At 57.1% G+C, this 23,099-nt stretch overlaps 1 protein-coding gene across 2 annotated transcripts; it reads right to left on the bottom strand.

The window, feature by feature from the left end:
- Positions 1-668: 668 nt before the first annotated feature.
- On the bottom strand, positions 669-22,984 carry BTBD2 (BTB domain containing 2). 2 transcript variants are annotated; one of them, XM_060007353.1, is made up of 10 exons: positions 22,581-22,975; positions 19,130-19,225; positions 11,306-11,425; positions 7,481-7,637; positions 6,307-6,412; positions 5,938-6,135; positions 2,715-2,964; positions 2,483-2,570; positions 2,045-2,191; positions 669-1,629 (listed from the first exon to the last, which is right to left on the bottom strand). In XM_060007353.1, exons 1-10 carry the CDS (start codon positions 22,973-22,975, stop codon positions 1,468-1,470), a joined length of 1,719 nt encoding a protein of 572 aa, XP_059863336.1. In that variant the 3' UTR covers positions 669-1,467. The 2 variants fall into 2 exon arrangements, with proteins under 2 accessions (XP_059863336.1, XP_059863337.1); XM_060007354.1 differs by lacking the exon at positions 19,130-19,225 and having other exon boundaries at positions 2,715-2,907; positions 22,581-22,984.
- Between the last annotated feature and the right edge of the window lie 115 nt (positions 22,985-23,099).

Here is a 23,099-nt window from a genome sequence, read left to right as displayed (position 1 = left end):
GGTGACACAGCCTGAGGGCCACAGTGGATCTCGGCAGCCAGCCCAGTCCTGGGTCTGGATCGTCCCTGCCTTGGAACAGTAAGATGCCACATCCTCCTTTGGGCCACCTCGGGTGTAAACTGTTACTTGCACCCAAGAGTCCTCACTGCACAGAAGGAGGGGCCAGGGGTGGGGTGTGAATGCAAGGGGACTCCCCTGGTGCAGAGCCAGCAGGGCCGCTCTGGGGTGCAGCCCCAGGTCCAGAGGGCAGAGCTGACAAGATCCCTGCATGGCTCACTGCAGTGGGGGCCCTGCTGACATCCTCAGAAAGTGCCAGGAGGCTCCCAGGGCTGCACCAGGGCACAGCCCCACTGCGTGGCCATCACCTGCTGGTGGCTCTGCCCACCCTGCCCAGGGTCCCTGATCGCTGCACAGCAGGGGCACAACGGGAGCCCCAGGGTTTTGTGCAGAGGACAGAGGGTCCGGGGAGGGTCCGCAGCCCACGTGGAGCCCCGCGTGATTTGGACGCCCCGAAGGTGAGAAGTCTGTGTCAGGAGATGGCCCCTCCTGTGGGCCCCCTAGCCCAGCTGGCCCCTCTAACGGTGGGGAAACAGATGCAGTGAGAAGGGCCAGGTCTCCAGCTGCCAGGGGCCCATTCTGCTGGGAAGCAGCACGTGGGTCAGGGCCGGTAAGTTTCTTTCCTTTATTTAAAAAAAAACATTTTGGGGTGTGGTGTGAGGACACACCTTCCATGGCTTCGGGGAGGACACAGGCTCCAGGTGGAAGCATGGGGGTGGGGAGGGGACAGTACCTGGGGGTCAGGGAGGGCTGTGCCCTCCAGCACCTCCGTGCAGAGTGCTCGCTGGGGGCCGGGAGTGGGGCTACAGGATGTGCAGGTGGGCCAGCTGGGATGCGGCCCCTGCGTGTGGCCCGCAGCCTCGCCCTTCCCAGGCAGACAGGGTCTGCCGCCCGTGTCCACAGCTGCAGGGGCTGGGAGGGGCCGTCCAGGAGGGCTCGACAGGGATGGTCCTTCACTGGGCCCACGGGCTGGGCCTGGGGCTGGCAGGAAGCTGGCCCGCAGGACCTCGGGAGGGCTTGAGCCCGCATCCTAGGGGTGGGTCAGGGTGGTCTGAGTGTCCCCAGTGAACAGAACAGAGGAATGCAGGACCCAGGCCCGCTAGGGGCCCCGTACGTGGTCTCCTACCAGAGAAACGGGAATCCAAGATGCATTGCCACGTGCAGCTGAAACAAACACGAGGCAACACCCTACACGAATCCTATGGTCGGGCAGCTGGTCAGGCAACCCTGAGCTGCAGGGGCAGCGGGCGGACCCTCGGCTCAGGGCAGGGTCAGGCCGGCCCTGCCCCCCAAGTCCTGAGGGGTTGTCTCCCACTGCCCTGCCCATCCGCCACCTCGGAACAGAGGAGCCCTCCTGGCGCCCGGGACCGAGGCAGGGGGAGCAGCGGGTGTGGCGTGGGATGGGACAGCCTAGGTGTAGAAGATGACCTCAGGGATCTGCCCGTCCTCCACGGACGTGCCATTGTTGTTCCCGGCCGCGTAGCAGAAGGTGAAGCACGTCTTGGCCCCAGTCGTGGGCGACTCGTGGGTGACCTTGCGCAGGCCCTTGGTGCCGTAGTGGGAGTCCGGGCCCTGCGGGGTGGGGCCCGGCGGGTCAGGATGGATGTGCTGCGTTGGACAGGGCGCAGGATCCTGACCCGGCGCAGGCAGCAGGCCCTCCATGGCTGCGACGCAGGGTTGCGCGCTCCTAGCCCCACGTTGTCAGAGGTGGGCAATGGACTGGGAGGCAGGGTCCAAGTCGGGGTCCCAGGTACGGCTCAGGGGTCAGGTTCAGGGTTGGGGTCTTGGGTACGGCTCAGGGGTCAGGTTCGGGGTCAGAGTCCCGGGTTTGGTTCAGGGGTCAGGATCAAGTTAGGGGTCGGGGTCCCGGGTACGGCTCAGGGACCAGGGTCAGGGTCTCGGGTTCGGCTCAGGGATCAGGGCTGGGGTCTCGGTCCTGGGTGGGGTGGGGCGTCAGGGGCACGGCTAGGGTTGGGGTCGGGCACACCTTGAGCGTGGCGCAGGCCGTGTAGTTGACATTGGGCAGCACCTCCACCGGCTCCTTGAACATGACTCGGAAGGTGCTGGCGGAGCCGTCACAGCTGAAGCCTGTGTCGTTCTGGCCCAGGACCGTGTTGCTGTCTGTGTGGATGATCTGTGGGCCAGGAGCCAGGCACAGCTAACTCTGGCGCCCCGGCCCCTGTGCCCACCCGCAGAACCCCCAGGAGCCTGGAGCCCAGGGCTGAGCCCCACCTCCAGGCCCTGCAGCGGGGGGGTCCGACCCGTGACCTGCGCGAAGCAGGCCAGTGGCAGGAGTGGGGAGGCATCGTCCTGGGTCCCCCAGACTCCAGAACACTCGTGCCACCTTGGGGGAAACACAAGCAGACCCTCGACTGAGAGGGACGCGGTGGGATGTGGAGGGGCAGGGCCTGGAGGCGAGCGGTACCTGGATGTTCACTTGGTAATCGGTGGGGCCGTGGATTGAGCCATAGAGCCCGAAGCCAACCACGAAGATGCGCTTGTTGACCGAGAACCTGAACCCGTCGGAGGAGGGAGATGCTGAGCTAGCTCGACCGTCCAGTGCCCGCCCCTCCCCACGGAGGACCCCAGCCCCCCAACCCCCCCGCCGCTGTGCTCGCTGCCCGCGCCTCCCGGCCCTGCGCCCGGCCCACACCTACCTGATGCGGTCACTCGTGCCGCTGTAGCCCCAGCGGCTCTCCACCTGCTGGAAGCGGTTGACGCTGCACTCCTTCCCGCGGAGGCAGCAGCGTGGACGGTCAATGAAGTCCACGCGTGGCTTGGGGTTGACGGTGAAGTGCAGGAAGAGGCTGACCACCTCGCGGTCCACCAGGATGCCCGACTGTGCGGGCCCTGAGGGCACAGGGGCGGGTAGGGAAGGCTGGGCAGACCCCAAGCACGCAGAAGACGCTGGAAAGCATGGCACCCAGCCTCTCAACTCCTCAGCATCTTTCTTCTGCAGAACATCACCAGTCCAACCACCCCCGCGGGGGGATGGCCCTTCTGCCACGTTTGGGGAAGGGCCCGAAGCAGACATGGGGCCAATGCTCTGAGTTGCTGGCTAATCGGGCAAAATCCCCCTCACTGCCCCAGGCCTCCCCACCTCCACTGGGACCACCCCAGGGGACCACCGCTGTTCCACGGAGCACTCGCCGCCCTGCCCGTCCACCCCGGGCACCTACACAGACAGGGGGGATGCCAGCCCCCAAGAGAGGCCCAGAGTTGGAGAGGAGTCTGGAGGTGGGGGCCTGGATGTAGCCATGAGCTGGTGACAGGGGGCAGCGCGTGGGGCAGACAGGTGGTGCGGAAGGATTGTACACGCCTCTGCCCACCACCTGCACTGGGACAGGGTGCCTGACGCAGGCCTTACGGCACCACCCTTGCTTTACAAGAATCACTCATTCACCCGCTTTGAGCTCATTTCTGCGCAGGTCAGCCACAACCTGGCCCACTGCCCCAACAGCTCACAGGTACACAGGTCTGAGCAACAGGGCAAGAGAGCTCCATGGATCACAAGAGCAAGTTAAGATACAAAAGTGAACATAGGGCTTCCCCGGGGGTGCACTGGTTAAGAATCGCTTGCCAATGCGGGGAACACGGGTTCGAGCCCTGGTCTGGGAAGATCCCACATGCCGTGGAGCAACTAAGCCCGTGCGCCACAACTACTGAGCCTGCGCTCTAGAGCTCGCGAGCCACAACTACTGAAGCCCACGCGCCTAGAGCCCGTGCTCCGCAGCAAGAGAAGCCACCGCAATGAGAAACCTGCGCCACAACCAAGAGTAGCCCCCGCTCAGCACTAGAGAAAGGCCACACACAGCAACAAAGACCCAACACAGCCAAAAATGAATGAATGAATGAATAAATAAATAAAAGTGAATACAGATAACCATTTTTTTTTACATCTCTGCATAGAGAATACAGAAAGAAAAATACATCAGACCTCAGTTGTGACACACTGAGCCAGGGGAGTCTTTGGGGGAGTTTTTTTTCAAACTTCTACATTCTTGTAATTTCAAGTGGAACATAAGAAGCAGGAGAATTCTCTACAACACACTGAGTGACAAAGAGCTGAAGCCTCGCAGGCCATGCTGCAGAGGGACAAGGCCAGAGGCCCAGCACACAAGCCCTGGACACACACACACTCATCCCAGGCACTTGCAAGCTGAGGGGTGGTGGGCTGTTCTGGCCTGGAGGCCCATCATGGGAGAGTGGCAAGGGGGCCAAGGGTGAGGGGTGGCGCTTCTAGGAGACCTGAGACCCCGGATGATTTGGCGGCCAGGTGGCCTATGAGGAGAGTGGTTTCGGGGGTGCAAACGGGGCTGGAGAGGGGTCCAGCAAGGCTCACGCAGATGTCTTAGGCCAAGACAACTCAACACTATAGCTCGGGGCTCTCACCCGGGGCATCCTGCCCCCCAGGGGACACTGGGCAATGTTTGAGGACATCTGTGATCAAGACTGGGGTGCAGGCTTCCCTGGTGGCGCAGTGGTTGAGAGTCTGCCTGCCGATGCAGGGGACACGGGTTCGAGCCCTGGTCCAGGAAGATCCCACATGCCGCGGAGCAACTAAGCCCGTGAGCCAGAACTACTGAGCCTGCGCTCTAGAGCCCAAGAGCCACAACTACTGAGCCCGCAAGCCACAACTACTGAAGCCCACGCGCGTAGAGCCCGTGCTCCACAACAAGAGAAGCCACCGCACTGAGAAGCCTGTGCCCATAAGGAAGAGGAGCCCCGCTCGCCGCAACTAGAGAAAGCCAGCGCGCAACAACGAAGACCCAACGCAGCCAAAAATAAATAAATAAACATAAAAAAATAAAGCCCTCATACTGTTAAAGAAAAATGACTAGGGGTGCTCCTGGCATCGAGGGGGTGGGACCAGGGAGGCTGCTCCACACCCCACAGTGCCCAGGACGGCCCCCCACAGAGTAGGACCCGGCCCCATGTCTGCAGTGCCCAGGCTGCCTCGGTCACTGCTGTACTGCCAAGGCCAGGTACCCAGGAGGTGCTAAGTATCTGACGGATGAGTGACCCCCAGTGTGGAGACAGCCTCTGAGGCTTCGCCCCAGCACTGAGGGAACACCGTGGACCGCCAGATAAAATGCAGGACACCCAGTCAAGCCTTGATTTCAGATCAAAGAGGGCTGATCTCTAGGATAAGCGTCTCCCAGCTGCTGCACGGGCCACACTTACACTAAAAAAAATTGTTTGCTCTTGTTGCTAAATCTGGCAACCCTAAGCCTGGGTGGGAGCAGGGGCAGCACGGACCGGGGAGAGGCAGGACAGCGGTGCACCCGCCACGGGGCTGCATCACGGAGCCCCGTCCAGAACCTTCCAGGCCAGTTTGGCTCCAGGACCGTGGTCGGCACCGGCCATGAGAATGACATGAAGGGGAGGCCCAGGCCCAGGGGAGGGGTCGCCAAGCTGGCCACCACTGCCGCTGCTGCACATCCCCAAGACCCGAGTGTGCCCCAGCGCGAGAGGCAGGGTCAGGGCCAACCCCACCTGGGCCCAAGCCCAGGCCCGGCAGCAGCGGCCCACAGTCCCAGACACTGCCCACCCTTTCATGGGGCTCGTCAAGGACGTGGGCACCAGAGCCCAGCTCCCAGGACCTGAGCCCCAGACGGGACCCTCAGGGGCCTGGTACATTCAGACACGTGCGTGTGGACACCCGAGACGTGGGGGTGGGAGAGGCTGGGACGCGGGAGGGTCGGCATCTGGGGGTCATTCCATCTTCACCCACTTGAGCCAGTCCAGGCTCCCGCATGGACACGGCCAGCACCTGACCCGCTGTGGCCGGGCCGAGGGTCATGAGACTGAGTCACACGCAGCAGGGTCCCTGGGGTCACACCCCTCCTGAGCGTTCCCTCGGCGCCCCATGACCGTTACCTGCAGCAAACTCCTCGATGGTCATCAGCGGGAAGCGGATGAGGGCCAACGCCTTGCCCAGAACCTTCCGCTTGTTCTCAGGCGTCACCTGCAGCTGCTGCCGCTGACACTCAGCCTCAGACCAGCGGACGACAGCGTTGAACAAGCGCACCTCGCGGATGCCCAGGGTGTCCCGCTCCAGCACGGCCACCAGCGTGTCTGCAGGGGAGGGGCCATCAGCGAGCGCCGGCCTCCATGGCCTCGGGGATGACCTCTGACCGGCTCGCGGCCAGGCTGTCCACGGCCCGTGCAGCAGCAAAGTGGGGCAGGCGGCGGGGCCTCGGTGGGACGCATGTGACCACCGAGCCCTCCCCGGCCCTGTGGCCTTACCCAGGTCGATGTCTGTGAAGCCCTCTGCAGTGATGGCGTCGGCCGTGTTCTTGTCGATGTTTTCCAGGCACAGGCTAGCGAGCTGTGGTTCGTCGAAAAGCCTCGCCTGCGGGGGAGAGAGCCTGTCAACACCCAGCCGGATGGACCCTGGCTCCAGACTGGGCACAGATTTCAAGTCCCGGGCACAGATTTCAAATCCTGGGCCGAGGGTCCAGAGGGATCTTCTTTCTTGAGGTTCACAGACTCTCAGTAACCACTGCCTGGGGCGGGGGTCAGGCCTACACCTCAAAAGCTGGGGCGCCTAGAGGGTCAGGCTGGAGGTGGGCCCAGTCGCCCCTTGCAGCAGGCAGGAGCCCAGGGGAGACGGCTGAGAGGGCCCGTGGGACGCAGCAGCGCTGTGCTTCTGACCGAGAACTCGCACACGGGGCGGGGGCCGGGGACGGAGAACCTGTGGGGCAGCTCGACGCCCACACCCCTGTGCATCAGTCTCTGCCTAGGGCCTGGCTAGGAGGCTAGGACACCCCACGTGGCTGCAGCTCTCAGCAAATGGCTGGGAGCAGCCGGCCCCCACCAGACCGTCCAGGCTCTGGCCCTTGAGAGCGACTCAGCAGATGGGGCCAAGGCCCAGGTGCCATCTCAGCGAGGGGTCTGTGGAGCCACGATGACACTCGGGCTCTGCCCCGTCCCGCCAGGTTCCCAGCCCCCACAGTGGTCCAGGACCGCCACAGACCGTCAGACCGGACAACCCCAAAGGGTCCCCCTCCAAGAAACCTAGTACGGAACGCCTTTCCCCCCACACCTGAGCTCTGCACAAGGACACCAAAACGCCAACGGGAATCCTTTAGTAAATGACTGTTGTGAGGCCGGCCTGCCAACAAGGTGCACTGCACGAGAGGCGACCAGGGAAACACCGCGGTGCCACCAGGGGCAGGGACAAGGGCAAGATGAAGTGAGGGAGACACTCACCTGGGCGCAAGAGTTAAGCGGCGCCTAAACTCCGAAATTCCCCCATCCGTCCTCCCCTGCCCCGGCGTCCTTACTCGCACCCACGCACCTGCATCCTTGCGCATGCTCCCCAGCGGGTCCCGCGCCCTCGCCCCGCCCCGCAGCCCTGCTCGCCCCGCCCCCTGTGGCCTCGCCCCGCACCTGCACACCTGCACCCCCCGTCCCGTACCTGCGTCAGCAGCATGAACGCGTTGTCCGCCCGCAGGTTCTTCTTCAGGAACTCCACGCAGTGGGCCTCGAGCGCGGGCACCGCGTACTTCTTGGCAGTGTACAGCGTGGTCATGACCGTCTCAGGCCCGATCTGAACCTCGTCCGAGTAGAGAAACCTGGAGCGGGGTTGAGGGGGTGGGGGAGCGGACGGCGGCATGAGGACAGCCGCCCAGCCCCACCCACCGGCCTGGCCCGAGGAACCAACCGAATTAGCATCGGTCGCTCTCTGACCTGTGGATGTGACCCCGCAAAGGCAGTTACCCGGGAAAAGGAGTGCCCACAGGCAAACCCTGGAAACGAGTCTACACAGCAGGTAGGCCTCTGTCCGGCTCCTCCGTGGGCAGCACGGGATTTGCTCCGGGACGCGGAGAGGCTTCCGCACCACCACCGCCCCCCCCCGCCCCGACCCCGCCACAGCCGACTGCCATGCCCGACCACTAACGGGACCAGAAATGCCGGCCGGAATCACAGATACCGGATGTGTTGACCACTCGCCATCGGGCCGACTCTACATGTGGGTCAGAAGTCAGGGTCGATTACAAAACCACGGGGAGATGGTGAGAAATCACAACCCTGGTCCATCTGGTGGGAGCGCCTCAGAGGCGGCCCTGGGCGCGCAGCTCACCCCTCTGCGTCCAGGAGAAATGACGCGTGTTCACAGCAGCGCGATCCACGCGAAACCACCCGAGTGTCCGTCCACGGGCACCATGGACACGGGATTGGGGGCGGGGTAGAGGAGCCCAACCGGGAGCCGCCCAAAGAGCACGTTCCTGGAAGGGGCCCCCCCTCTCCTGGGACTCACTCCCCTGAGAATGCACAGGAAGCCCGAACAGCAGCGGCCGGCGGGGTCAGGGGCAGGACGGCCACCCATGGCAGCAGTGCGGAGGGGGACCTGGTAATGGGACAGGCCGAGACACGTGCGGGGAGATGGGGGAGCCCTTCACATGCCAGTGGAGATAGTGTCCACCCTCTCGGGGGGGCAGCTTGGTTACCAAAACCCAAGCTGATATGGGGAGAGAGATAGAGACAGAGAGACACAGGGATGGAGCGGGAGACGGAGAGAACAGCCTTCCACCCCACATCTCACCAAGCTTAGACTAAGGCAGGGTTTGGCTTACTGCAACCCATCACCTGTTTGGGGTCTTGATTTTTTTTATAGATATGACTTTTACATTTTTAAAAATTATGGTAAAATACATATAACATAAAATTTACCATTTTAACCATTTTTATCAGTAGCATTAGGTACGTTCATATTGCTGTGCAACCATCCCCACTATCCATCTCCAGAACTTTCTCATCTTCCCAAACTGAAATTCTGTCCCGACTCCCCCTCCCCCAGCCCCCGGCCCCACCATCTACTACCTGTCTCTATGGAAGTGACTCCTCTAGGACCTCCTGTGAGTAGGTTCACACTGTATTTGTCCTTTTTCATCTGGCTTATTTCAATAAGCATCATGTCCTCAAGGTCCATCCTTGTTGGAGCAAGCGTCAGAATCCTTTTTTTTTTTTAATTTTAATTTATTTATTTTTGGCTGCGTTGGGTCTTCATTACTGTGCATGGGGTTTCTCTAGTTGCGGCCAGCGGGGGCTATTCTTTGTTGCAGTGCACGGGCTTCTCATTGCAGTGGCTTCTCTTGTTGCAGAGCACGGGCTCTAGGTGCACGGGCTTCAGTAGTTGTGGCACATGGGCTCAGTAGTTGTGGCTCGTGGGCTCTAGAGCGCAGGCTCAGTAGTTGTGGCGCACGGGCCTAGTTGCTCTGTGTGTCCCCGTGTCCCCTGCATTGGCAGGTGGATTCTTAACCACTGCACCGCCAGGGAAGTTGCCAGAATCCTTTATGACATAAACGGGTGCTGAATTTCGTCAAAAGCTTTTCCTGCCATCTATTGAGATGATCGTATGGTTTTTATTCTTCAACCTCTTGATGTGGTGTATCACGCTGATTGATTTGCAGATACTGAAAAATCCTTGCAGCCCTGGAATAAACCCCATTTGATCATGGTGTATGATCCTTTTAATGTGTTACTGAATTCCAGAATCCTTTTGAAGGCTGAGTAATATTCCGGTGTGTGGATGGATCACACCTCGTTCATCCCTCAACTGTTCATGGACACTTGGGGTGTTCCCACCTTTTGGCTGTTGTGAATCAAGCTGCTGTGAACACGGGTGTGCAAATCTCTCTTCGAGCCCCCACCTCTCCCTTCTTTGGGGGATGTACCCAGGAATGGGGTTGCTGGAGCACATAGTGATTCTATGTTTAGCTTTTGAGGATCGTCCACTGTTTCCACAGTGGCTGCCTCATTTCACATTCCCACCAGAAGCACACGAGGGTCCCAATTTCTCCACCTCCTCGAGACAAGTCGTTTTGTTTGTTTGTTTTTTAATAATAGCCACCCTGGTGGGTGTGAAGTGATATCTCACCGTGCTTTTGTCCCCTATTTTGTACATAAAGTTTCCTTGGCCCACAGTCCTGCCCACAGTTTACAAATCCTTCCAGGCTGCTTTTGCAATGTCGGCGGGGAGCTGTGGAGACAGAGCCCCTACCCTCCCACCCACCCCGGGGCAGCCTGCGGCCCCTGGTCTGAGGGACCATCTGAAAAGTTGCCTAAAGACAGAGGAGTGAGATTATTCCACAAAGTGCTGTGATCAGCCCACAGGATTCAACACTGTTAGATGGAGCTGAAGGGAACCAGTTTACACCCTGCAGACACCAGAGGAAAAAAGGAGATGACGACACAGTGGGTGGGGAGGGGCGCTCTGAGCACGTGATATGAATGGGACCCGATATGAATGGGAGCAACCAGCCCCGCCCCGCCCGTGGGCCCCGCCCCCGTGGTGCTGAGAGGCAGGTTCACTCCATTTTCTTCCTTATGCTTTCTTTTCTCTTCTCTTCTTCTCACTCTCCCTTTTTCTCTCTCTCTCCCTTTTTTTCTGTGAGCCAATGCCATTTTTATAATCAGAAGGGGAAAAAAAATAAGCTCCACATCTGAAGAGCTGTCTTGACTGTTCGGGATAACCTTTCAAGCCACCCAGACCATTTACACCAGGGTTTCCGGACAGGGGAAGACGGTGCTGCGCGGAGCAGGGAGGTGTATGGGAGTTCCACAGAGCTCGCCGGCCTCCTCCTCGGTGGAGTTGCAATCTGTGGGCGGCACTCCCACCCCCAACATCCACTATATTTGTTTTAAAGTCCTTGAGAAAAAATTTGAAACCCAGGAAGAAAAAATATAGGTGGAATTTAAAATTCTTGCCTCAGGCTATTTCTTCAAAAACTCTTGAAAGGATGAAAACTTAGGGACTCACACACGCTGCAGCGTGGGTGGACCTGGAACCACGATGCTCAGTGAGAGCAGCAGATGCAGAAGGACACACAGGGTGTGATCCCACTGATGGGAAACGTCCAGAACAGGCAGATCCACAGGGACAGAGAGTGGGTTCCTGGTTGTCAGGAGCTGGGGGAGGGGGATGCCATTCCTTTGGGGGTGATGGAATGTTCTGGAATTAGAGGTGATGGTTGCACACTCTGTAAACATACTAAATGTCATTGAATTGTACACTTCACACGGGTGAGTTGTATGGTATGCAAATTACATCCTGATATTAAAGATACAAAAATGAAAATGGGGGGGGCGTCCAGAGCCCACCCCTCACTGAGGAGGTGAGTTCTAGAAATCTCCAGGGAGCTGGGGGCTCTGGAGGCAATGTCACCAGGGCTCTATTTTTTTTAAACATCAGGTGTGTCTGTCCCTCCCCCCAGGGCATGAAGGACCTGGAAAATCTTACTTGAGCAGTGCCAGGAAGGCAGCGGGCTCCACGTCCGGCAGCTCGATCTCGGTGGACGTGGTGGCCATTCCCCCGTTGAACATGGCATCAAAGACGGCGCTGCCCACGGCCAGCACGAACCTGGTGTGTCAGAGAAGACCCGGTTACCCTTCGCAAGGCCCAGCGGTCCCCACCGCCCGAGCCCGGGGGGCTGTCGGGGCCCCAGGACGTGGAAGGCGAGTGTCCCCGCAGCAGTGACACCCCAGCCAGCACCTGCAGCAGATGCTGTGCCCAGAGCATCCTGCCCTGGATGCTTCCGTTAGGAAGGCCCTGAGGACTGAGAAGGCAGCACGTGTGGATCGGTGGCAACAGAGGCCAGAGAAGCGAAATCGTCTCCCCAGGGGCTGAATGGCTTATGGCAGAGAGCTCATGCCCTCCCCACGCAACTCATTCACTCCCTCCCTCCGTCATTCCCTCCCTCCGTCATTCATTCACTCGCTCATTTGCTCATTCACTCACGGATTCACCCGATCATTCATTCACTCAACCACTCCCTCCCTCCGTCATTCATTCACTCACTCATTCCTTCACTCACTGATTGGCTCACCCACTGATTCATTCATTCATTCACTCCCTCATTCATTCGTCATTCACCCCATCCTTTCATTCATTCATTCAGTGACTCACTCAACCACTCCCTGCCTCCCTCATTCACCCGCTCCTTCATCACTCCCTCCTCGCTCTACACACACGGCCCCCGTGCTGGGGCTGTGGGCACTGAGACCCTGGCCTTGTTGGAGGAAGGCAGCCACGGGTCCACGGCGTGGACAGCCTGACAGTGGGGCAGGAAGGAGAACGCAGGGCTGTGAGGGCGCAGTCAGGAAAGGCCTGGGGGGGTCACCTGAATCGGGCTGAGCCCGTGGGGAAGGGCGTGGAGGCCAAGGGAGCATCCAGACATGGGTGGCCATGGGGGCCTGCAGGTTCTGCCTGGCGTCATGCGCCCACTGTGCTGTGCACCCGCGGTCCCCAGGACCCGCCCCACGACAGCCTACCCCGGGGCGGCCCTGCAGAGCCCCTGTCCTCTGGGTCTGCAAGGCCCCACATCGCAGCCCCTCCCGGGGTCCCCACGGTGACACACGCAGGGCTCTGAGAGGCCACCCCCTCGCGGAACTGCTGGAGTCGGCAGCCACAGCCCGATTCCCGGCCTCTGCCCAGTGCCCGGGGGACGTTCCCACCGCTCCCAGCGAGCCCCACCCGGGCGGCCCCCTACTCTCCACAAAAAGAACTGCCTCCCACCCACTCCTCCGTCGTGGACTGGTGCTCCCGGCCCCGCCAGGCCCTTGTCTGGTCCCCAGTCTGGCCCGGGGCTCTACGGCACCCCAAAGGGCAGACCAGCGATGGGGGCCAGGTGGGAAACCGAGTGTGAGTGTAGTGGGGTGAACAGTGTCTCCAAAGTCATGTCCATCTGGAACGTCAGGATGGTACCCTGTTTGGAAACGGGGTCTTTGCACATGCCATTTATTAAGATGAGGCCACCCAAAGCCGGGCTGGCCCTAATCCAATGACTTATAAAAGGGAAATGTGGACCCAGACACACAGGGAGAGGTTACATATTGCCGGAGGCAGAGCCTGGAGCCCCAGAAGCCAGAGGAGGCGGGAAGGACCCTCCCGGGAGCCTCTGGAGGGGGCGCGGCCCTGCAGTACCCTGACCTTGGGCTTCTGGATCCCGGAACTGAGAGAGGACAGATCTGTGCGGCTTTGCCCATCCAGCGACGGTGCTCATGCCCTGTGCTGCCCCACCGCGTCCTCGAAGCCCCGCTCATTCACCACCGCAGCTGGGCCCCTGGAGCCTCACTGCACTTCCCCACGCACACTCTCCATAAATAAAGTGTCTTCCGGTTCCTCCTTTCTTTCTAGATTAAACAAAGCATCTTGATCTCCCGCGGGGAAAACTTTCCCCAACGATTCACTGGCAGGAAGTAAGAGGAGGCCCAACTGGGCCTGTGTGTCTGTGCAGAGCCCCGGATGCCAGGCTGTATGCACCCTCAGTGCCCTCAGCGGACGTGGCGACAAACCCCAGGGCTGGCAAGGCCACTGGGTCGAAGGCGGGCTGAACATCTCCAAGGCTCCTCCACCCACAGCCTCACCCGCCTCCCACCAGGAGTCTTCTACCCTCCCTTATCCATCCATCCTCAAAAACATGACGGTGAACACGGCAAATCAAAGCCACCATGAGACACCACCTCACCCCCACTAGGAAACGCCAGCTAGGATAGAAAATCCGGACAATGACCAGAGTTGCTGCGGATGTGGAGAGATCAGAGCCCTCGTGCAGGGCGGGTGGGGACATAGAGTGCGCAGCAGCGCTGGATGACAGGCCAGTGGGTTCATCGGAGGGTTCAACGTGGAGTTACCGTCTGACCCGGCAGTTCCACTCCTAAGTTGCGTACCCGAGAGAAACGAACACACACGTCCACATAAAACCTGTGCACAAGTGCTCACAGAGACACGATTCAGACAGCCAAAGGCATCTGTCCAATATCAATGGACAGATGCCGGATGAACACAGTGTGGTCCCTCCATACATACAAGGAATGTTAGTTACCTTAAGAAGAAGGAAATTCCGACACATGTTACAGAGTGGATGGACCTTGGGGACGTGATGCTCAGTGAGACAAGCCAGACACAGAAGGACACACACTGTCTGATTCCACTCACAGGAGGTCCCTGGGGGAGTCAGATCCACAGAGACAGGAAGTAGATGGTGGGGCCAGGGGTTGCGGGCTGGGGGCTGGGGGAGGGGGAGTCAGTGTTCAATGGGGACAGAGCTTCAGTTTGGGGAGATGAGAAAGTTCTGGAGATGATGGTGGGGATCATTGCAAACAATGTGAATGTGCTTAATGCCACCGGGCTGTGCGCTTAAAAAGGGTAAAGACGGTGAGCTTTATGGTATGTGTATTTTACCACAATTTAAAAATTTAAAAAAAAGAAAGAATGACATACTACCCTGAAGGGGCAGGGAAGAAAAGACCAGCTAAGTAGCTTTGGGAAACAGGTTAAAGGCCAAAAGAACTGCATACAAATACTGTGCTTTACTTAGTAAAAGTATTTTTCACAGGAGAGGGTTAGCAGCTCTGAAACTACTCTTCATATCTAGGTTTGTGCTACCAAGTAGACGTGTGCAGAATGAGAGCCAGGGTCCTCATCCTGGGAGAAAACAGTTATAGATAAGGGGGGGGCTGGAATAAATTCTGGAGGGCTGAACCGAAATCAGAGCGATCAAGATGATCTCGTGGCTTTTAGACAGGTAGCTGGATGGTGGATGGATGGACAGATGGACAGACGGGTGGAGAGACACAAATAAACAGAGATATGTGTGTGTTGGTACATTTCCTCGCTCTACCTGCCAAAAAGGTCTCTAAACAACAACACCCCAGCAGCAGCGGGCACACCCAGCACCCAAGTCTTGGTTTCTAAATACCATTTTCCACTAAAACGAACCAGAGCTCCTTGGAGAAATGGCTGACTGCAGGGCTGGGGCAGGGGAAGGACAAGACAAGCTTGGAGTATCTGTGGCGCCAGAAAGTAAAAACATGCTCCAGCATGACAGGGAAATGTTGAACGGACACAGGAGCCAAATCTGGGACGATACGAACAACAAAATAATGTTCGTGTCGGATGATGACCCCTAGGATAAAATCAATATCCATGAGTCCATGATGAAATAAATATATAACTGAAGAAATGGATGAGTAAGGGAGAAGGGACAGCTCTTCCTTTTAGAACCCCAGTTAACAAATGCAGAGGGAGTTACGGAAATAGGAAATCACCATATGGCAGGTGCCAGAGTAAATAACTCTTTCCAGCAGGAACCACCATACACCAGCGGGCAAAGCAGGAGGGGGAAATGGGATGTCTGTACAGTCCCAAAGTATCCCTCGGGAAGGGTGATTTACAAGGAGACGGTGGTGACATCCAGTGGAGAAATCTACCCCATGACCAAGGCTCACGTCACCAGAGATGGGACAGATGGATGTCACGGGCTCAGAAGTTTTACATTCAAACACACAAAGGGAATGAAAGGAGAAAGATGGGGAAAGACATACCTTGCATTCGGAAACCACCAGAGAGCTGGAGTGGCTACACAGATATCAGACAAGACAGACGTGAAAAAAAAAAAAAAAAAAAAAGACAGACGTGAAGATGAGGAATATTACTGAACAATGGACGTTTCATGTGAACAGAGGGTCAGTACATGGGGACAGGTAACAGTACAAATGAATACACAACAGAGTCCCAAACTACACGAAGCAGAAACTGACTGTTAAAGGAGAAAGAGGCAATCCCACAATTATCGTTGGAGGTTCTGATGCCTCACTCTCCACAACTGACAGAACGGCCAGACAAAATCGGCAAGAATACAGAAGACTGAACAGTGCTGCCAAGCGACCTTTACGGAACCCTCAGCCCAACGACGGCAGAATGCACGCTCTTAGGCGCAATGGCACATTCTCCAGGACAGACCACATGCAAGGCCAAACAAAGATACTCAGAGGCACTGAAAGCAGTCAAAGCATGTTCTCCAAAGAGAGGAATTAAACTCCGTACCAACAACAGAAAGACCTCTGAGAAATCCCCAAATATTTGGAAATGAAACAACCCTTCTAAGTAACCCATGGGTCAGAGAAGGAACACAAGGGAAATTAGAAAAGATCTTAACTGGAACAAAAATGCAAACACGGCGCATCAAAATGTAAGGGATGCAGCTAAAACAGTGCTTAGAAGTAAACATTATATATGTATTAAATAAAGATCTAAAATCAGCAAGGTGAGCTTCCAGTAATTCCCTGGTGGTTCAGTGGTTAGGACTTGGCACTTTCACTGCCGGGGCCTGGGTTCAATCCCTGGTTGAGGAACTAAGATCTTGCAAGCCATGTGTGGCATGACCAAAAAATAATTAATTAATTTAAAAAATTAAATCAGCAAGGTAAGCTTCCATCTCAAGAATCTAGAAAATGAAGAGCAAATCGAGCCCAAAAATGAAGAAAATAATAAAAGTGAGAGGAGGAATTAATGAAACTGGGAATGGGAAAATAGAGACAATACAATGAAACCTAAAGGTCACTCTTTGGGGGTGGGGGGCGGGCAAATCAACAATTGCTAGAACTTTAGCTAGACTGACCAAGAGAAAAAAACACAGATTACCAAAATCAGGAATGAAAAAGGGAACATTACTACAGACCCTATAGGTGCTAAAAGAACTTTGAAACAACTTTATGCCAACAACTTAAGACAACTTAGAGGAAATGGACGACTTCCTGGAAAGACTTCCTGCCAACACTCACTGGTGAAGAGAAAATCTAAACAAACACATAACAAGTAAGTGAACTACTCATTAATAACCTTCCGGAACTTCCCTGGTGGCGCAGTGGTTAAGAATCCGCCGGCCAATGCAGGGAACACGGGTTCGAGCCCTGGTCCGGGAAGATCCCACATGCCGCGTAGCAACTAAGCCCGTGCACCACAACTACTGAGCCCGCGTGTCACAACTACTGCAGCCCACGTGCCTAGAGCCTGTGCTCTGCAACAAAGAGAAGCCACCACAAGAAGCCCGCACACTGCAACGAAGAGCAGCCCCACCTCGCCGCAACTAGAGAAAGCCTGTGCACAGCAACAAAGACCCAAAGCAGCCAATTAAAAAAAAAAAAAAAATCTTCCCACTGGGACTTCCCTGGTGGTGCAGTGGATAGGACTCTGCGCTCCCAATGCAGGGGGACCGGGTTCAATCCCTGATCAGGGAACTAGATCCCACATGCATGCCACAACTAAGGAGCCCACCTGCCGCAACTGAGGAGCCCTCAAGCCGCAACTAAGGAGCCCGCCTGCTGCAACGAAGACCTGGTGAGACCAAATAAATAAATAAATATTTTTAAAAATCTTCCCACACAGAAAAGCCCATTCGCAGAAGAAATAATACCAACCCCATGCAAACTCTTCCAGAAAGGGGAGGGGGAGGGAATATTTCCCAACTCACCTATGAGGCCAAAGACACTCTGGAACCCTCGGGCACCAGTGGGGGGTGGGGAATGGGGCGGCCACTTTGGAAACCAGTTTGGCAGTTTCTTAAAATGTCACATTACCCTGTAATTCCAACATGCGACCCCTAGGTATTCACCCAAGAGAAAAGGAGCAGTTCTTCCACAGGCATATTTCCACACGAATGTGGAATGTTCATGGCAGTATGATTCCTCGTAATGAAAAGCTGGAAATAACCCATATAACCCGTATGCCCATCGACTGGTGAGTGGACAAGGCATGGTCCATCCATGCAATGGAATTCAGCAGTAACGTGAGTTGCTTTAGCAATACAAAGAGATGAACTGCCGATACAACGGTGTGGGTGGACCTTATAAACAGCACACTCAGCGAAAGAAGCCAGACCAAAGCCTACACATTCTATCATTCAATTCTATGAAATTTCTGCAAACAGCAAAACTAGAGAGAAAGAAGGAGGTCAGTGATTGCCCAGGGATCAGGGTGGGAGTGGGGAAAGGGGCTTCTGGGGGTGACAGAAGTGCTCCCAAACTGGGCTACGGCAGTTGTCACACAAATGCATAATTTTCTACATGGCCAGTTGTCAAGATCAAACAAACCAAAATCCATTAAAAGCACTCGATAACATCCCATGCCCACACTTCATGGAAACTCTTAGTGAACAGGGGATGGAAAGAAACTTGTTACTGTATTAAAAAGGATTTGTCAGAAACCAGTATCAACGATCACATTGAACTGTGAAAAACACCTCTGTTACGGAACAATGCCCCTGGTGGTCAGAAATGCAATCAGAACAGAAAAAATGAGGCAGAAATATGAGAGAGAATGAGAAATTAATTGCCCATAACGTGACTGTCTCACTTAAAACTCTAAATTCAGGGCTTATTTAAATCTAAATTAAAATTAAGGTAAATAAAAGATTCAGTTTGGGAATTCCCTGGTGGTCCAGTGGTTAGGACTCTTCGCCTTCACTGCCGAGGGCGCAGGTTCAACCACTGGTTGGGGAACTAAGACCCCACAAGCCACGCAGTGTGTCCGAAAAAACAAAACCAAAAAAAAGGATTCAGTTCCTCAGTTGCAAGAGCCACAATTCAAGTGCTCAGCAGCCACAAGTGATTAGTGGCCAGGACTGGAGCGCATAGATCTAGAGCAATCCCAACATCACAGAAAAGTCTACTGGACAGTGCCACACCACAGAATCAGTGGAGCAATTATTAATGCTAGGAAGTGTTCAGAAAGAAATAGTTCAAATAGACAAAAATAAATGCGCAAAAAATCTACAGCTTCCCAGCAAGAACCAACTAGAAAAAATACAATGGAGAAATTACTCACAACAGAGAAAAAACAAACAAAAACTAACCAGAAACTTAGCAATATACGTGCAAGACCTATTTGAATAAACTACAAAACTTCCCTAAGGTTTCACAAAAATGCCCTGGATAAACACGTTCCCAGATATATTTTGTATTCTAAATTGTCAGCTCTCCCAACCTGTATCTCTGCAAAGACCAATCCCTCCAGGCAATTCCTTTAGCATTTGATAAATTGATTCTAAAGATCATAAGGAACCACTGAGGCAGAGGCTGGTCAACTACAGCCCTGGGACTCAATCTGGCCCACCGCTTGTTTTTGTAAATAAAGTTTTATTGGCACAGAGCCACACCCATTCATTTCTGTCTTAATGCATTTGTGTTGCTATGCCAGAATTAAGCAGTTGGGACAGAGGCCGTGTGGCCTGCTGATACTATATACTATCTGGCTCTTTACAAAACTTTGCTGGTGCAAATTTACCTGAAGGTAAGTCCCACAGGGAAAGAGATGTCTTCTGTCAGCACTGTTTCAATGACTGTTGGATGCAGGGAGGGACAGACGGATGGATGATTGATTCTGGAAGAGTTAAGTGTGTGAGACGAGCTGAAAAAAGTCTTGACAAGGAGTAAAACTGGGAAGAACAGCCACGCAGTTCTCAAAACCCACCATAAAGCCACAGTCATCAAAAAACGTGTTACTGGGCTAAGCACACACAGATCGATGAAGGAGAAGGGACCCCAGACACAGACTGCTCCACTTCTGGGACTTCTCTGCACTGCTAAGTTTTCCGTGATAGATGAATAAAGGTATTTTAGATATTAACGTGGGACCATCCGATTTGTGCACAGTGCTACCCTGAAGACGCTCGGTATTTCCTCAGAGGGAGCCCCGCGAGCGCAGACAGTGGACTCACAGGTTTCCTGAGCATCTGCCGTGCCAGGCATTTTCCTGGGCCTAGCAGGAGGGAGAGAAGCAAAACCCTGGGGCGGTCCAGTGGCGGGGACTCCGCGCTTCCACTGCCAGGTGCCGGGGTTCAATCCCTGGTTGGGGAACTAAGATCCCACAAGTTGTGACTCAGACAAAAAAAAAAAAAAAAAAAAAAATCCTGCTCACAGGAAGCCAATGACGGCAGTCGCAGAGAAAGTTAGGAGGAGAAAGCTGTCAAAACGCCGTGCAGGGCGAGGGGGTGGGGCTAAGGCGACTGGGGGCGTGGGGCAGGGGGAGGCTCCGAGTGAGGTACGAACTTGTCCGGGTGCCATCACTCATGCCAGGCCCTCCTGTGTCCCACGCCCCGGGTCACCCCGTACCCAGAATTCACGGCCCCAGCCTGAGACCACCCCAAGCCTGGGTCCTGGGAAATGGTGGGTCCAGACCCCATGGCCTTCCTCAAAGTTAGCACGAGCCCCTCCCCGGCTCGGCCCTGCTCCCCAGTCACCAGATCAGGATGCTCTCCGCCCCAGGCCCGCATCCAGGATGCCACGTGGCTTTCACTTGTGTCCTCAGGCTCCTCCCAGGACTGGCTGGCGTCCTGCAGCATGGCCCCAAGCTGGGTTTATCTGGTATTTTCTCCGATAGGACCAGGTGTACTGGTTTCCTGGGGCTGCTCTAACAAATTACTGCAAATTGGGTGACTTGAAAGAACAGGAATTTCCTCTCTCACATTCTGGAGGCCGCATGTCCAAGGTCAGTGTGTCCCAGGGCTGTGCTGCCCCCGGAGGGTCCCGGGGAGGGTCCCCCTCTTGCCTCTTCCAGCTTCTGGGGTCCCAGGTGTCCTGGGCTTGCGGCCGTGTGTCCTTCCCATCTCTGCCTCTGTTGTCACATGGCCGTCTTCTCTCGGTCTCTCCTCTGTCTCTCATAAGGATCCTTGTTGGATTTAGGGCCCGTTCAGATAATCCAGGATGATCTCTTCTTGAAACTCTTAATCACATCTACAAAGACCCTTTTTCCAAATAAGGTCCCGTTCACAGGTTCTGGGTGTCAGGATGTGGACACACCTTGTCGGGGGCCACCATTCAACCCACTACACTGGGGTTAAGGGTTTGGGGTGGAGCACACTGAGGTGAGGTGCCCTTCTCATTGATTCCTTCTAGGGGGACCCTGACACCCCCAGGACATCACCCTGAGGTCGACCTTGACCACCTGGCTGAGGTGGCATCTGCCGGGTTCCCCCAAGGTGGGATTCCAATCTACTCTTTACAAGCAAGTCCCCAGATCCAGCCCACCTGGGACAGAGGCGGGAGTTAGGTCCAGCCCGGGAGCATGGCGCACGGTATTAGGAATTTTCCCCACTCCTGTCTGTGTTCCATCAGTGAGGCTGCGAGGTGTTTCCTGTATGCGTTGGGTCACATCCCCACCTGCATTGTAAGCCAGCCTATATGGAGGATGAGCCCCAGGCCACTGTGATAAGGACCTGGTTGGGTCACAGGGTCCACCCTCCCTGTGGCCCTGGGAAGGAGGTGTCTGAGTGGTCAGTCCCAGGTCCTGGGGGGTGGGGAGGTGGGGGGGAACTGAGGCTCAGCAGAACCCAGGGTCACTCACGGTACAGTCATCTACCTGATCGCTACAGGTAAAATGTCAACAATGCATATGAAATAACAACCCAAAGGCTGAAAAGACAAAGAACCAGAACCTTCGATCTGGGAGGTCCACACAGCAGGAATGTGGGACAAGAAAGGCATGACGGAGGCTGGGGGCTCACAGGTGACACATCAACTGGCCCCCTACTCACAGCTTGCGGGAGAGGTGGGAGGGCCACAACACACACACACAGGGCACGGAGGTACTGGGGACCGCATCACGGGCCTGGAAGCTTCCTTGGACAGGAATCTAGACCCAGTTGTATATAAATAACCAAAAAAAGCCAGAAAGAGGAATCTCGAAGGCACAAGTTAAATAAAGGCCACACGTCAGAAAGGTGGGGAGGACCCTCACAGCAGGTTGGGGGACACTCCAGGCAGAGTGGTGAGAACCCCTGCAGCCCCCCTCCCCAGACAGAACCCTCCCCAGCACCCCCCAGCGAGCAGGGGCAGAGGAACCAGCAGTGGGCAGGACGCTGTCTGACATCACTCCCACCCTACCCAGGAGTCTGGGTGCTGCACCCTGGAGACTGGCAGAGGGATGGGGCCTGGACCAACACCCCCCCGCCTTTCGAAAGGAGGCCTGTGGGATGGGGCGTCGCAGAGCTGGGTGACTGCAGAGCTGGGAGTCACTGGGGGTCCTGGGTTCACAAGGTGGGAGTCTGGTGGGGCTCTGGGGGTCTCAGCCCCAGAAGGATGGGGCACTTGGGGGAGGAGGTCACTGGGGCAGGAAGGAGGAAATGGAGGGAGATGGTACTGTCTGGGGGTCCTCGGGCTGGCCAGGCTGGGGGTTGCAGGGTCTGGGGAGCCTGGCAGGGGCTGAGGGGTCACAGGGATGCTGCGGGTGGAAGAGGTCACTGGGTCTGGGAGATCCTGGCCAAGGTGGCAGGGTCAGGGGTCACAGAGCCAGGAGACGCTGATGAGAGTGGAGGAGCAGGGGTCGCAGGACCAGAATACGGCCAGTATCTGGAAGTACGAGTGGAAGGGGGCCTGGCAGGGTCACAGGGCCTAGGGGTGCTAGGGCCCGGGGATGGTGGTTACTGGAAACAGCAGAGTCCCAGGGATGGTGGGTGTCCCGGGGTGAGGGCAGGTCCCTGAGACCAGCAGGGGTTCCAAGAATAACGGGTTGGGTCCTGGGACGACGGGGTCCTGAGGGTGGTGGGGTCCCGGGAACGGCAGGGGTTCCAAGAAGGGCGGGTCCTGGGGGATGACTAGGTCCCCGGGGATGGCGGGTATCCCCGGCGGGGGGGAGGGGTGGCGGGATCTCAGGGATGGCTGAGTCCCGGGGGCTGGCGGGGTCTGGGCCCGGGGATGCTGGGTCCCCGGGGGCGGCGGGTCCCGGGACGGCGGCCCACCTGTGCGCCGGGATGCGCTGCGCGCCGAGCCCCTTGCCCACCAGGAAGTGCACGTCGCAGAGCACCTCGTTGTTGAAGAGGAAGGCGAAGCGCTCCTTCACCGTGGGCTTGGTGGCCTGCCAGTTGTAGACGGGCTCGCGCAGCAGCGCCCCCGCCCCCGGCTCCTCGGCCGCCCGCTCCCCGCCCGCAGCGGCCTGCGCGCCCGGCCCCGGCCCCGACACCGACACCGGCGGGGGCGGCCCGGGGGCGGCGGGGGCCGGGGCGGCGGCGGCAGCGGCGGCGGCTGCGTTGCCGGGGGCCGGGGCGGCATTGGCGCTGGGCCCGGGGCCGCCCCCCGCGCCCGGGCCGACCCCCGGCGGGCACGACGCGCGCCCGCCGCTCCCACCCGCCGCCATCTTGTCGGTGCGGCGCCCGGCGGGGCGGGGGCGGGGCGGGGCGGGCGGGGGGAGGGCCTGGGAGGGGGAGGGGAGGGAGGCGAAAGGAGGGGGCAGAGGAGGGGGAGAGGGGGAGAGGGGAGGA

This window comes from Delphinus delphis, chromosome 3 (genome assembly GCF_949987515.2).
Source record: "Delphinus delphis chromosome 3, mDelDel1.2, whole genome shotgun sequence".
In the NCBI taxonomy this organism is placed as follows: Eukaryota; Metazoa; Chordata; class Mammalia; order Artiodactyla; family Delphinidae; genus Delphinus; species Delphinus delphis.
Note: the sequence above shows the minus strand (reverse complement) of the source record. Positions and strands in the feature narration are given on the sequence as shown.